Genomic DNA, 13192 nt, shown 5'->3' with positions numbered 1-13192 from the left:
ACCTTAGGACAGACTATCTAATGTACAGAAGGTATGAAGGCACCCCACCTGTCTAGTGACAGTACTAACCTAGCACCCCCCCCAAAAGCTGTTGACGTACATGTCAAGAGACACTACATTTCAAGTCATCTACTACTACTGTTCGCTTGTCTTCCCAACCCACGACACCCACTCCCCGGTAGAACAAGTGATAGTAGAGAGCTACTCCTATCACTCCCAAAATAAACCCCAGATATAAATCCCAGAAATAAACAAAATAAGCAAGAAAGAAATGGCTGCCCCCGAAGTTCATCATCTCTTCCACCATCCCATCGCCGACCACTCCTTCTCCGCCGACCGCAACATTCTCGCCGTCGCAAAGGACTCGGCACTCGAGCTATATGAGAGGGCCGGCGGTGCCTTCAAGCTGAAGGACGAACTGAAGGGACATGACAAGACTATTACTGGTGTCGACATTGCCCCCCACAGTGGACGCATTGTCACCTGCTCACAGGGTTCGTATCCTCTCATCTCGATTCATATCCTCTCAAGACGAAGAGAGTCCGACCTTCTAACCACTCACCTGCTTTATTAGATCGAAATGCTCTCGTTTGGGAACCCTCTCCCACCGGCTATAAGCCCACCCTTGTCCTGCTCCGTATTGCCCGAGCTGCCACTGCTGTGCGCTGGTCCCCCTCCGAAACAAAGTTCGCCGTCGGCTCTGGCGACAGGGTCATTGCTGTCTGCTATTTTGAAGAGGAGAACGACTGGTGGGTTTCCAAGCACCTGAAGAAGCCCATCCGAAGCACCATCACCAGCGTCTCTTGGCACCCCAACTCGGTCCTGCTGGCAGCTGGGTCAACCGATGCTCATGCGAGAGTCTTTTCCGCCTTCATCAAGGGTGTCGACGCTCGCCCGGACCCAAGTGCTTGGGGTGAGCGTCTGCCTTTCAACACCGTGTGTGGCGAGTACCTCAACAACTCCGCTGGCTGGGTCCACTCCCTCGCTTTCTCACCCTCCGGCGACTCCCTCGCTTTTGCTGCCCATGACAGCAGTATCACTGTCGTTTACCCCTCGGCCCCTGACCAGCCGCCTCGCGCGGTCATTAGTATCAACACCCAGCTGCTGCCTTTCCAGAGCCTCATCTGGAACGGCGAGGCCGAGATCATTGCTGCGGGCTACGACTGCGAGGCCTTCAGGTTCAGGGGAGATGCCTCTGGCTGGCAGATTGCTGGCACACTGGAATCAAAGGGAAGACCTGGCTTGGGCGACGTCCGAGAAGAGTCTGCCTTGAACATGTTCAAACAAATGGATCTCAAGGGCAAGGTCAAAGACGACACGCAGCTCAAGACGGTTCACCAAAACACAATTTCCACAGTCCGTGTCTACGAGTCCAACGGCGACTCTGTGACCAAGTTCTCCAGTAAGTTCTATCCTTCTCGTTGACCCTCTTGAACTCTGTTTAGGCAGCTGACATATCCTACAGCGAGTGGCGTGGACGGCAGAATTGTCATCTGGAACGTTTAGGCCGTAGAATCAGCTGGTACCTCAATTTGAGACGGACGTCAAATTCATTCGATTTTCTAGACTTGTCTTTGTCTTCTACCCTTTGACCTCGTCGCCTCGCGCATCACTGATACCCTTCGGGGACTCCCGCCTTCTCCAACCCCTGGCCTTACTCTTGGATATAAGATTTCGTGCTGAGCCAAGCACAAATCCTCGTTGTTCCCACGTCATCTCAGGAGTCTGAAATTCCCCTGCATATCTACACGAATGTACAATCAGAATGCTTGGCACAACAACACCAAGAGACTTCATATATCGAAGACCACACAACTCGGCTCCTGCTGTTATTGAGAGGCGGCTTTCGCTGGATTTCAAAAGCCGAGGTCTGTTTCCCGTTTCAGCCATGAATACACCGACAGGCGATGATACGCCTTTTTCTTTCCTGCATATGATTCCGAGTGTCGTATGCAAAGTCCACCTTGGTAATTATGTACCTCGCTCATTGCGACTGCCCGGGGAACATCAGCGACTCATCCGCATCGGAAGTCGTGCCTGGACCAAAGGCCACCAGGAGCGTATCCATCATGACTGAGAGCGCTGTCAGCCGCACGATGAGTATTCGCAGTAGCAACTCGCAACAGATCCACCGTGTTTGTGCTGCTGTTGGGGTAGTCTGCAACACATGTCTGGCAGCCACAAAGATGTATCTCGGCTCACATGATGCGGACCGCCGAGCGCGAGCGGGCGAGCGATTTTAGCACTCTAGATGATTCGCTCAATATGAATAGTCCGGATGTAAATAGATTCAAATGCAAAGATCAAAGCTGGTCACATAGCCTGTTCTGGCCCCGTTACCGCCAACAAGGCTTCTCGTTTCCATAACTATAGTCACAGAGCCATCCCGGAGATATCCGACTCCCTCCTTGAGAGTATTTAAGGCATCGGCAACGTGCTATGAACAACATGGGCCGTGGGCTCTCTTGGGCTGAGATCATCGGCCTGGGCGACTACGATATGTGGGATTCATGATGATATGGCGTTGTGGATGCTGGCAAAGGTATCTGCGCATGGGTGGGCATGTCTGATGCGATTAGGGAGATGGATGGTTTAGAGGCACGGTCCCTGGGGAACGGGTATGCTTGAGATGTCCATGAAGCGGACAAGAGCTCTGAAAGGGGGTGCGCTTAAAACAGGCCATATACGTACCAAGCTACATAGTTCATGTTTTCCAGAAGCTATGATAGCCATGATGTTGTAATCGATATCAATACGAAGCGTGTTCGTGGTAATACTCACCGAGCGTTCCTTTTTCAATGTATGCAGTGCTACTCTTCCGCATGGTTAATTTAAAAAAATAAAAAATAAAAGGTTGGAGGCTAGTAGTATAGCCTAGTTTTATCCATCTACCTTGTAGTCTATAAGGTTAGTCTAAGTTAGGAGGGTTCGGAGCAACCCCATGTCGGATAAGTTAACTTTTGCATACATATCTCAAAAGCGCTGCTGATGTGTACCAGCGAGATCATAGTGTGAGCTGTGTGGCAGTACCTAGTCCCCGAGGAACACAGGAGGCACCATGCGTAAGGAAACAACAGGGGCATATTCGATTGGGTGGCTGGTGCTTGGCTGCAGCAAGCTGTAGCTCGAGGGAGCTATCGTACTGTAAGAAATGGCCCGCGATTGAGCAACCTGAAGCATGTAACCCGCTAACGAAACCCAAGTCCATGCGGCACACGTACAGTTACAGTAGAAGGCCGGTGCCAATTGCTCTCCGTACAGTACAGGTATTATTACTGTATGTGTGTAGACGTAGCGGTACTAACCTTGGACAGACATAACGGAGTCCTTGACCCATCTAATGGAAAGCTTAGGCGTGGACGGGAGATCCGCACTTACGTATGCTCTGGGTAAGCTGCTGGGTGCAATGTGCCACACCGGCGCGAAAGCTGAGACTACTCCTACTCCGTACATGACATGCTTTGCTTTCATGACACTTGTTGCGCTTTCGAAGGAGCTTCCGACAACGCCCACAAACGCGACCCTCCGGCAGCAGGTCAATCGTGGCCCATTTGTAAACTCATTACTGACATCTGCGACGCCTTTCTGCTCGCCTATTTACACACCTCTGTTGCACGAATCAACCTTCACTGGCTGGGCCAACCTATCTCTGCCGTCGCTATTGTTATTGCCATCGCCCTACTCGTCACCGGATCTCGTAAGCCGGCCGCTCCCAGAAAGTCCCGAGGCTCCATACTCGAACTTGACATGATCTCTCAACTTCGCGCCCCTTCCACGAGATCATGAGGGTACACAGAGAAGCCCTGCCTGGGGCAAGACCCTTCTCCTGGCAGAATATGCTCTTCGCAACCGCCCTTCTTTGGCAGATCCTGGCCATAGGCACAGCCGACGCCAAGGACGAACCCACCATCAAAGTGAATGACTTCGACCACTATCCAATCAACCTCAACTACTTCCAAGACTCCGATGTCCTCCTGTTCCAAGACCAGAAAGCCGGCCTGGTCTGGCGATCCGCCGATGGCGGCGCCTCGTGGGCCAAGGTCGATGATGTCGACGAGGGCAAGGCTGCCGTCCTGGTCATGCACGAGTTTGACAATAACCGTGCCTACATCCTGACCAAGGGAGTATATCATTGGAAGACCCACGACCAGGGCAAGACATGGCAGACCTTCTACACCGACTCGGAACCCAACTATTACCGCAACGACTGGCTGGTCTTCCACGCGCAAGACCCCGACAGCATCATGTTCTACGGCATAGAATACGAGAGCATTTTCTGGGATGACGTCGTCATGTATACCACGGATGGCTTCAAGTCCGACGCCAAATACCTACGAAACATGGTCGATGGTTGCTGGTGGGCTGCATCCTCAGATCTCTTCACCACCGGTCAAAAGGACCTCGACGCCAGCAGGATCTTGTGCACTGTCCGCGGCGACTTTTCACCCCTGAAAGAGGACAACCGGCTGCTTATTTCCGACAACTATTTCAGCGCTGTGAGTTCCGACGGTGTCATACAACAGTTTGAGCCCAACCTCAACGGAGCTGGACCCGTTCAGGGTGTCGTGAACATCGCCGTGGTCAAGAAGTACCTTCTCGCCGCCACCACGTCCAAGAACACAGACGAGATGGCCTTGTACGTCACAGATGACACTCTCAAATGGCACCGTGCTGTCTTCCCAAGCGACCATCGCATCAACCAGGAGGCCTACACCGTCCTGGAAGGAACCAACTATAGCATCCAAATCGACGTCAGCTATGCCCGGCCCTCCAATCCCATGGGTGTCTTGCTCACGAGCAACTCCAACGGCACGTACTTTACCCGCGCTGCCGAGCACACAAACCGTAATGAATTCGGTCACGTTGACTTTGAGAAGATATCCGGCATTCAAGGTGTCTTCATGGTGAACCAAGTCAGCAACTGGGAAGACGTGGAAGAAAAAGGTGACAAAGTTGACAAGAAGATCAAGTCCAAGATCACCTTTGACGATGGAAGAACTTTTGAATCCGTCAAGGCTGGTGACAAGGAAATCCACCTTCACTCCGTAACCGAGATGAACAATGTCGGTCGCGTTTTCTCCAGTCCTGCCCCCGGCCTTGTCATGGGCAACGGCAATACTGGTGATTATCTGAAAGCCTTTGCTGATGCCGACCTCTACGTGTCTGACGACGCGGGCAGGAACTGGCTCAAGGGCCTTGATGGGCCTCACAAATATGAGTTCGGCGATCAAGGGTCCGTATTGTTGGCCGTCAAGGATACAAAGGAGCACGATGTTAGCAAAATCAAGTATTCTCTGAACCACGGCATAGACTGGTCCGAGGTTGCACTGGGCAACGATCTCAAAGTCCGGCCCGGGGTCCTCACCACAACCCAAGACTCCACCAGCCTCAAGTTTGTGTTGACAGCCGAGTCATCTGATTCCAAGTTTCACGTTATTTCCATTGATTTTGATGGCCTTCATGAGGATACATGCAAGCAGAGTGACATGGAAGATTGGGTTGCCCGGAAGGATGATGATGGAAACCCTAGCTGCCTAATGGGCCATACTCAAACATACCATCGTCGAAAGAAGGATGCGAAATGCTTTATCAAGCAAGAGTTCAAGGATCCTGCTCCCATTCCCGAGCCGTGCGACTGCAGCGATATCGACTTTGAGTGTGATTTCAACTTTGTCAGAAAAGATGGCAAATGTGAGAAGGCTGGCCCGATTATCCCGCCAGAAGGGGCTTGCAAAAAGGGGGACCCAGAGGAAACATTCAAAGGTACCAGTGGATGGAGGCTTATTCCTGGTAACGATTGCAAGCGGAGGAGTGGTTCACAGAAAGACGATACAAAGGAATGGAAGTGTTCGGATGCTGCAGCAACGCCTGGCGGTGGCGGTGGCGGTGGAGCAAGCGGCAATATCAGCCATAAGCAAACTCCGATCAAGGGCGATTTCGTAAACTTCGAGAAGCATTACCTCGAGCGTGGTGATTCCAGCTCTATACAGGATGAAACGGTCATCATGAGGCCGCTCAAAACCGGCGGTAATGGCGCTGGGGATGTCATGATCTCACAAGATCATGGCAAGACATGGGACACTCCCAAGCGGCTTGCAGATGAAAGCATCTGGTCCATCACGTCACATCAATACTTCAAGGATATGGTCTTTTTCATAACAAGCAAGGCCAAAGTCATCTATAGTGTCGACAAAGGTCAACATTTCTACTCCTTCGAGACGCCGTATCCTCCAAACTTCCAGCGTAGGACGTCCCCATGGTCGTTTCATCCTGATCAGAAAGACTGGCTCATATTTCATGGTCAGAGTTGCGATGGCGAGGTGTGTCACGACATTGCCTCCGTTTCCCGAGATCGAGGAGACAACTGGGAAACACTGGCCCGATTTGTTGCAAGGTGTGATTTTACCGGCTCACAAGCCTACAAAGGTTTTGGGCGACCAGAGAAACAGGTCGTTTGCCTGAAGAGAGAGCGCGAGGATGCCGAGGGAGACAATCCATGGAATCTAGTCTACACCAACGATTTCATTGAGGATAAGGGCAACATGCAAGTTGTGCATCGAAACACGAGAGACTTTGCCACCATGGCAGAGTTTATCGTCGTGGCAACCGAAAACCAGACAGCCAGTACTCTGCACGCTTGGGCCAGCGTCAATGGGCAGAATTACGCAGAAGCACATTGGCCTTATAACTTCGACGTTGGGCACCAAACGCTTTACACCGTTCTTGACAGCTCAACTCATGCTGTCAACCTATTCGTGGAGACTGCCGAAGACGAGAAACGCCGGTTTGGGTCTATTCTGAAGAGCAACTCGAATGGTACATCCTACGTGGTTAGCATCTCCGGAGTCAACTGTGACAATAGCGGCTACGTCGACTTCGAGAAAATGCTCGGGCTCGAAGGTGTCGTCCTTGTTAATACCGTCGAAAACCCGAATGCCGATTCTGAGCCGAAGAAGCTACAGACCAAGATCAGCCATAACGACGGAGCCGAATGGTCCTTCCTGCCTCCTCCGAAGAAAGACCTGGATGGTAAATCGTTCAGCTGCTCGAGCACTGCAGGCGACGAGAATTGTGCGTTGCACATTCATGGCTATACTGAGAGGGTCGATCATGGGAAGACCTACTCGTCCGAAGGCGCCGTTGGTATCATGTTTGGTCTGGGCAACGTTGGGGCTGTCCTGGGAGATGCCAAAGATGCTGACACTTTCATGACTACCGATGCAGGGATCAGCTGGAACATGGTCAAAAAAGGTCGGTGGACTTGGTCCTTTGGTGACCAAGGATCCATTATCCTGCTCGTTCAACGAGACACTAGAACCAAATCCATTTCCTACACGCTCGACGAAGGTAAATCTTGGAAGGATTACGTATTTTCGGATTCGGAGGTCGTCGTCACTGACATTACGACTCTTCGGTCAGGCGCCTCGCGCAACTTCTTGTTGTGGGGCCATGAGGGCGATTCACTCTTCACAGTCAATATCGACTTCTCCGGTCTCACCAGTCAGGAATGTGTATTCGATGCGGATGATGCATCCAAGTCAGACTATGGTCTATGGACTCCCGAACATCCTAAGCAACCAGGTGGGTGCCTTTTCGGCCACAGGGCGGAGTACTTGAGGAAAAAGACGGACAGAACATGTTTCAATGCGCAAAGGCTAGTACACCGGTGGGGATTCAACAACTGCACCTGCACCCGCCAGGATTTTGAATGGTAAGTTTACAAGTCGAACAATGGTCGAGGCTGAAAGATGCTAATCAGTCACAGCGACTACAACTACGAGATGGATAAGCACGGCCAATGCAAACTCGTGGAGGGATATACTCCTATTTCTCTCGAGCAATATTGCAAGGAGAATCCCAGTGCGATCGAGTACTACGAGCCATCTGGTTATCGCCGAATTCCGCTCACCACTTGCTCTGATGGTTATGAAATGGATAAGGTGAAGGAGCCCTTTCCGTGCCCCGGTAAAGAGGAAGAGTTTGAAAGGGCACACAGTGTCTCCGGAATCGCCATCTTCTTCGCAATTATCATTCCTGTGGGACTGGCAGCTGGAGCTGGCTGGTGGGTGTGGCGCAACTGGAACGGCAAATTCGGTCAGATTCGACTGGGCGATCATGGCAGCACCTTTGACAGCGAATCTCCCATGGTCAAGTATCCTGTCATCGCCATTTCTGCTGTTGCAGCGGTTGTTGCAGCTCTACCGCTGCTTGCCTCAAGTCTATGGCGCAGTGCCTCGTCCATGATTGAGAGCTTGACTGGCAGAGGAGGCTCAAGCTACAGCTGGCTTGGCAACGGCGCTCCTAGGAGGTTCACCACAAGAGACAGTTTTGCCCGTGGCAGAGCCGACTACGCTATTGTTGACGATGATGAAGGTGAGCTGTTGGGAGATGATAGCGATGAAGAGGTATAACAAGATATCATGCGACGGAATTTTTGTATAGACTTGAAGATTACAGTGTCCGACTATTTGATATGAGAGCATCATGAGAACAGGTGGGATCGCGGGTTTAGCATAGCTGCGGTGCAGACTGGAGAGGGTCGTTTCCAGTCTATGTAACAATTCAGTTGGGTTCTATCGAGGTGGACATGTCCCCCAACTGAGCCTTGTAGATACAGGGACGAGTAAGACAAACCCGTTTTGAATATTCTCAAATCTCGATGTGCCCCAGGAGATGCCGTGGACAGGGATTCAGGGGGAACCGTGTAGGTCGTATAACAAGTGGATGTAGGGCGTTGCACTGCATCCGACCATGTGCGCGTCTGTCTGCATGAGGTTATTTGGACAATGGCGCATGGCGCATGGCGCACGTCGGAAACTGCTAATCGATATCTGACATTGCTATTACAGCGCGCCACTAGCTCGTCACACCTCATCTGTGCGCGGCCCCGAAAATCGACATCACAATAAGCTGGACCGCCTACTGTCGATTGCCTAATGTTGGTGTGTTAATAGCCATCGTGGTACACTGTTGTGACACGGCGTTGTTCAATTTGCATCTAAAATGTTTAACCGAGTGTCCGGCTATATGGGTATTGTTCAGTCATTGAGGCCGTAGCAGCGTAGCACTGCGCCTGACTGCCCAACCTTAGCAACGTGCTGGTTATACACATGGCCACGAGCCACCGCCTGTACTAGCACCTGCATATGTAGCTGCACGGCTAGCTGAAAGATCCTAGGGAGAGCGCGCGCCTTTGTCCCAGTGAAGTACTCAAGTCCGATCGATGCAGCTCTGGTCTCCTGAAACATGCAGAACGGAGATGGTACACATGTACACTTCACTTCACTTCGTATGCATGGCGCATCGAAAAGGTAAGAACGATGAAGCAAAACAGGACGGTGGAATACGGACGTTCCGAGTGGACGACCAGATGTGCGAAATATCTGGAAGCAACGGCAAACAAGCCAACAAAGTGGGATCTTCGGGCTTTTGGTTCATGTCAATAAGTGACGGGCCCCCTTCGGCTGTAGAATACAAACACACACAAACCCTAAGGTTAGTGGCGTTGGCTATGCATCTTGGGTAGTCAAAAATTCAAATGGCCGAAACAAACACTGGTCACAAGCCATTGTCCTTGACGAAGTTGGCCCAGGAAGCAAAGACGTTGCCGAGAGCTGGCGCTTATGCAAGGGCCGCTCCTCCTGCAAGGGACGGTGCGGCAGTGTTGGTAATGTTACTCAACACATCACAGGGACTTGCATGCCATTTGAACTTGGACTAGTTGGTTCGTCGGAATATAGGACCCGTGTTCAGACGAAAGCATGTCCTTGGAGAAAATCTGTGGAGGATCAGATCGATTAGGCTTGAGACGGAGAGGTCCTGTGCGCAGATGCACCAAGCACGTTTACGTCGAGGCTGAGACTTTGAACGAAGCACCACTAGTGACAAAATACCACGTACATGCCACACCATGGGTTTAGTTATACGACGAGAACTCGAGACGCGACAATTGTGCTGTTTTCATCAACGTATTGTGCTGTTTGTGCCGTCAGTGATCGTCCCCCCAAGCTGGTATTGAGTCTGCAGATCCCATCACGTCATAGTGTCGCTATAGCACAGTGCTTCTATCTGCCAGGTGCTATATCCGTCACAGCACGGTAGAATCGGCACTGCGGATCCCGCAGGTTGGCCAGTCACACCATCTTAGCGTTGTCCCCCACTATGCCCGCCGAGGAGCCTGATGAGATGATAGACCGTTGCATGGTCCGGTCGGACAGCTCAGGAATGCCAGAGATGACTAGGTTAGCCGAGAAATTTCATCACCACTTTGCAGCGACAGCGACCGAGAAGATTTTTACTGGCACGGAAAACATGTGGAAATTCATTTTGTTTGTTTGACGATCTGAACAGCTAACTGTTGTCCGAGCTTCTTGACGCTGATTTTTGTCACCCAAATCTAGTACCGACTCCGTGCAATGAGTAATAAAGTACAAAGCTAGTAAAACAAATGATATCTCCGCTAGATGACAAATAAAATACTCCTAAGCGTTGTATATAGTATAGTGCTGAGACCACGAAGTGTCGAGCAGTTCTTTTTGGCCAAGCAATCGCATTCCCAAGCATCCAGCGCGAGTGTACTCATGTGAACTTGGTTTCTTGCGTAAACCATTCTAGCTGCGCCGCATTTTGTTCCAGAATCGTTTGACGACGCCGTTATCTGCTGCGGCTTCTTCTTCCTCGTCGTCTAAACTGGCAAAGAAAGCCTCAAAGCTTTCTTTGGGTTTGCTATTGTCTCCGACATGTGTCTTCTTTGGAGGCGGTAAGTCTCCGTGGGCTGGAGAAACCTTGGCCAGCTTATTTGTGTGCTGTTCCACCCCTTTCTGCCATCCGTAAATTTGTTCCTCGCAAGCACGTAAGTCGGGCCTCGTGAGCGTCATGCGCAAAGTCATCTCTCTCGAGGCAACCGGTAGTTGCGCATAGGCATCGGAATTTTTGCCAAAAAGTGCGAGCTCGCTGCTGTCAAGGTCTCCTCCGGGTCTTGCAGTTGCTCTGTCGGGGCTCTGAGGCGTTTTGGGTGACTCCGGATCTGATAATGAGAGATCGTCGCTATATACTGACGATCGATCATCTGAGAGAAATGTCTTAAACTTTGACGAGTCTTGGGAGAGCATCTGTCTTGAGTGACCACGCGACATCTGTGTACCTGGAGTCGAGTGGGCCGGAAAGGCGTCATGTGAGGGAAAGCCAAACTCGACCGCCTCGTCAAACTTCTGAGGCGAAGCCAGATACACGCGCAATTTGGCGCGAGCTTCTGGATCCTGATAGTGTGCTGCGGCAGGGTCGATGGATGACGTCGACGGCTGTGGCGTATGTCGCGTGTTGATCAGGGAAAGTGTCCTCGACTTCCGTCTGCTATGTACTGGCTGGGCCAATGAGCTCGACGTAGGCGAAGTGGGAATCGAGATACCACCATGCGTCCCAGGTCGGCCCGTTGAGATGGAGGGACGACCAAAGGACATCCTGCTGATAGAAAGATGGCGGCGGAATGATGGGCGGTTGTCCGTGGATGGCCGCTCCAAGTTCTCTTTTAGATTGGAGTGGTGATCATCTAGTTGTAAGCTGAGATCCAGATTGTCGTCGCCATCCAACCATCTGAAGCTATCATAGAATGCATCCAGAGCCTCAGGTTGATGAACCTGGGCATTGGTTACCCTGCTTTCTTGGGTTTCCATGCTGGACTGGGTTGGAGAGAGGGTGTGTGCGTTGCCCGATGGGCTCAAGTGGCGACTCGCCCGACGTCCTATCTTATATATAGCTTCGTCTGCCGCATCCAAAATGACGCTTTCCCTCAAACTTTTTGCCAATGCCACTTGCTGCTCTCTAGTAAGATGGCGCTCGCTCGAAATGGGGAGTGCCACGCCAGATGGCAGACAATCCGTAGAAGCAGCTTGGGTCTGATGAATTGAAGTCTGTAATCGACTTCCTAGATCTGGAGGCGTGAAATCGCCAGCCCCTTGACCGTTGTTTCTTCGTGACGCTGTATCGTTGGAGAAAGTAAAGCTTCTAGGAGAGTTGTAAAAGTCGCCAAGTTGAGGGCTGTCATCCAGGGCACCAGATGTTTGAGCGAATCTCAAGCGTTCTAACGTGGAGAAGTACTAAAAAAATTATTAAAAAAGGGAGGATCTTAGCACAAGCCACCAAAGACAAAGATGGAAACACATTCTTATGGAACGGCAGAGCGTATAACAAAAGCACAGAAAAGACTCATCACTAGCATATACCGGACGCTATGGCTGTGGGTTTGCGGGTGAGACAGGGTTGCACAGAGTAGGGACCAGACACCGGCGTGGGACCGCATGCATATTGGGGTTCATAGCGTCGACTGTCGCAGCGCACTAGAAGCCAATACCAACACCAATACCGTAACAGCATGCAATGCAAGTCGAGCGTGCAGGCTCAGACTACACATACATATAATGCAGTAATCTCCACCCTTGCTGCCACTGCGACTGTGATTCAGAGCCAAGCATTGCATGTACTCAAAGAATCGGGAAGTATTTTCCGTCAGATTACAGTTTGTCCCCTTCCACGCCAGAAGTGACACTTGCACACAAGCAGGCTAAAACGCGTTCGTCTGAGGCCCGTGGCGTCCCCAAATCATTCCATGTAAGTGGAGCGCTCACTAAGACAGAGAATGTTGCTTCTTGCTGACGTCTTTGTCAGAAGCACACGCTGAAGCTGGTTGCAACGGCCGTGCTCTGATAGAAGGAGGAAAAGCAAAAGGAAAAGGAAAAAGGACAAGAAATAAATAAATTGGCGGGTTGAAATAAATTACTAACTAACCTTGCGGCGTACAGCTATTGGCAGGGTCTCGAACTCTTCAACCTGTCGACGGGATAGCTGCAATGGAGAATCGATGATTATGTCTCTCTTGCCGGCCGATCTTTTCACTCTGGTGATGGAGTCGCTTGTCTTGGGTCTAACTGGAATCCATCGGCGTGTTGTAGACTTCTTTGCCCAATCGTCGTGTGGTTGCGGGTCTTCCGGATACCGTTCTGAATCGCTTTGTCGACTTTGGCCACGCAGGCTATGATGATATTCCGCCGTCGTGCTGAGGTCAACTGGACTGGGCCGCGTCCTCATGGGCCCTATATTGGTGCCAAAGGAACGAGCCGGCGCCATTGTTTGGATCCGTGGTAACTCAAATCAATTAGACCTCGGCGTTCTACTTTGCCGGTATCGACCAGAGACC

General features: G+C 51.3%; 3 protein-coding genes across 3 annotated transcripts; 2 read left to right on the top strand and 1 right to left on the bottom strand.

Moving 5' to 3' along the window:
• Positions 1 to 6: 6 nt before the first annotated feature.
• On the top strand, positions 7 to 1636 carry BKA67DRAFT_105507 (WD40-repeat-containing domain protein). The gene is made up of 3 exons (XM_046094853.1): positions 7 to 494; positions 575 to 1402; positions 1466 to 1636. The coding sequence occupies exons 1-3, from the start codon at positions 272 to 274 to the stop codon at positions 1504 to 1506; spliced, it is 1092 nt and encodes a 363-aa protein (XP_045952994.1). The 5' UTR covers positions 7 to 271; the 3' UTR covers positions 1507 to 1636.
• Positions 1637 to 3836: 2200 nt separating this feature from the next.
• BKA67DRAFT_526289 (vacuolar protein sorting/targeting protein PEP1) lies at positions 3837 to 8411 on the top strand (the record flags this gene model as incomplete). The annotated part of the gene is made up of 2 exons (XM_046098742.1): positions 3837 to 7711; positions 7766 to 8411. 2 exons carry the CDS (start codon positions 3837 to 3839, stop codon positions 8409 to 8411), a joined length of 4521 nt encoding a protein of 1506 aa, XP_045952993.1.
• A 2199-nt stretch (positions 8412 to 10610) lies between these two features.
• On the bottom strand, positions 10611 to 13122 carry BKA67DRAFT_664314 (uncharacterized protein; the record flags this gene model as incomplete). Its single annotated transcript, XM_046108352.1, has 2 exons — positions 10611 to 12095; positions 12784 to 13122. The coding sequence occupies 2 exons, from the start codon at positions 13120 to 13122 to the stop codon at positions 10611 to 10613; spliced, it is 1824 nt and encodes a 607-aa protein (XP_045952992.1).
• Between the last annotated feature and the right edge of the window lie 70 nt (positions 13123 to 13192).

Source organism: Truncatella angustata (assembly GCF_020726525.1).
Source record: "Truncatella angustata strain MPI-SDFR-AT-0073 chromosome Unknown BKA67scaffold_10, whole genome shotgun sequence".
Taxonomy (NCBI): Eukaryota; Fungi; Ascomycota; class Sordariomycetes; order Amphisphaeriales; family Sporocadaceae; genus Truncatella; species Truncatella angustata.
This window is presented reverse-complemented; position numbering and strand designations above follow the sequence as displayed.

What these genes read in the sequence shown, in the direction of transcription:
- BKA67DRAFT_105507 (XM_046094853.1), top strand. Translation starts at nt 272, where the DNA reads ATGGCTGCCCCCGAAGTTCATCATCTCTTCCACCATCCCATCGCCGAC. An exon ending in CATTGTCACCTGCTCACAGG is followed by an intron (nt 495 to 574) that starts GTTCGTATCCTC and finishes CTGCTTTATTAG; the next exon opens with ATCGAAATGCTCTCGTTTGG. An exon ending in CTCTGTGACCAAGTTCTCCA is followed by an intron (nt 1,403 to 1,465) that starts GTAAGTTCTATC and finishes CATATCCTACAG; the next exon opens with CGAGTGGCGTGGACGGCAGA.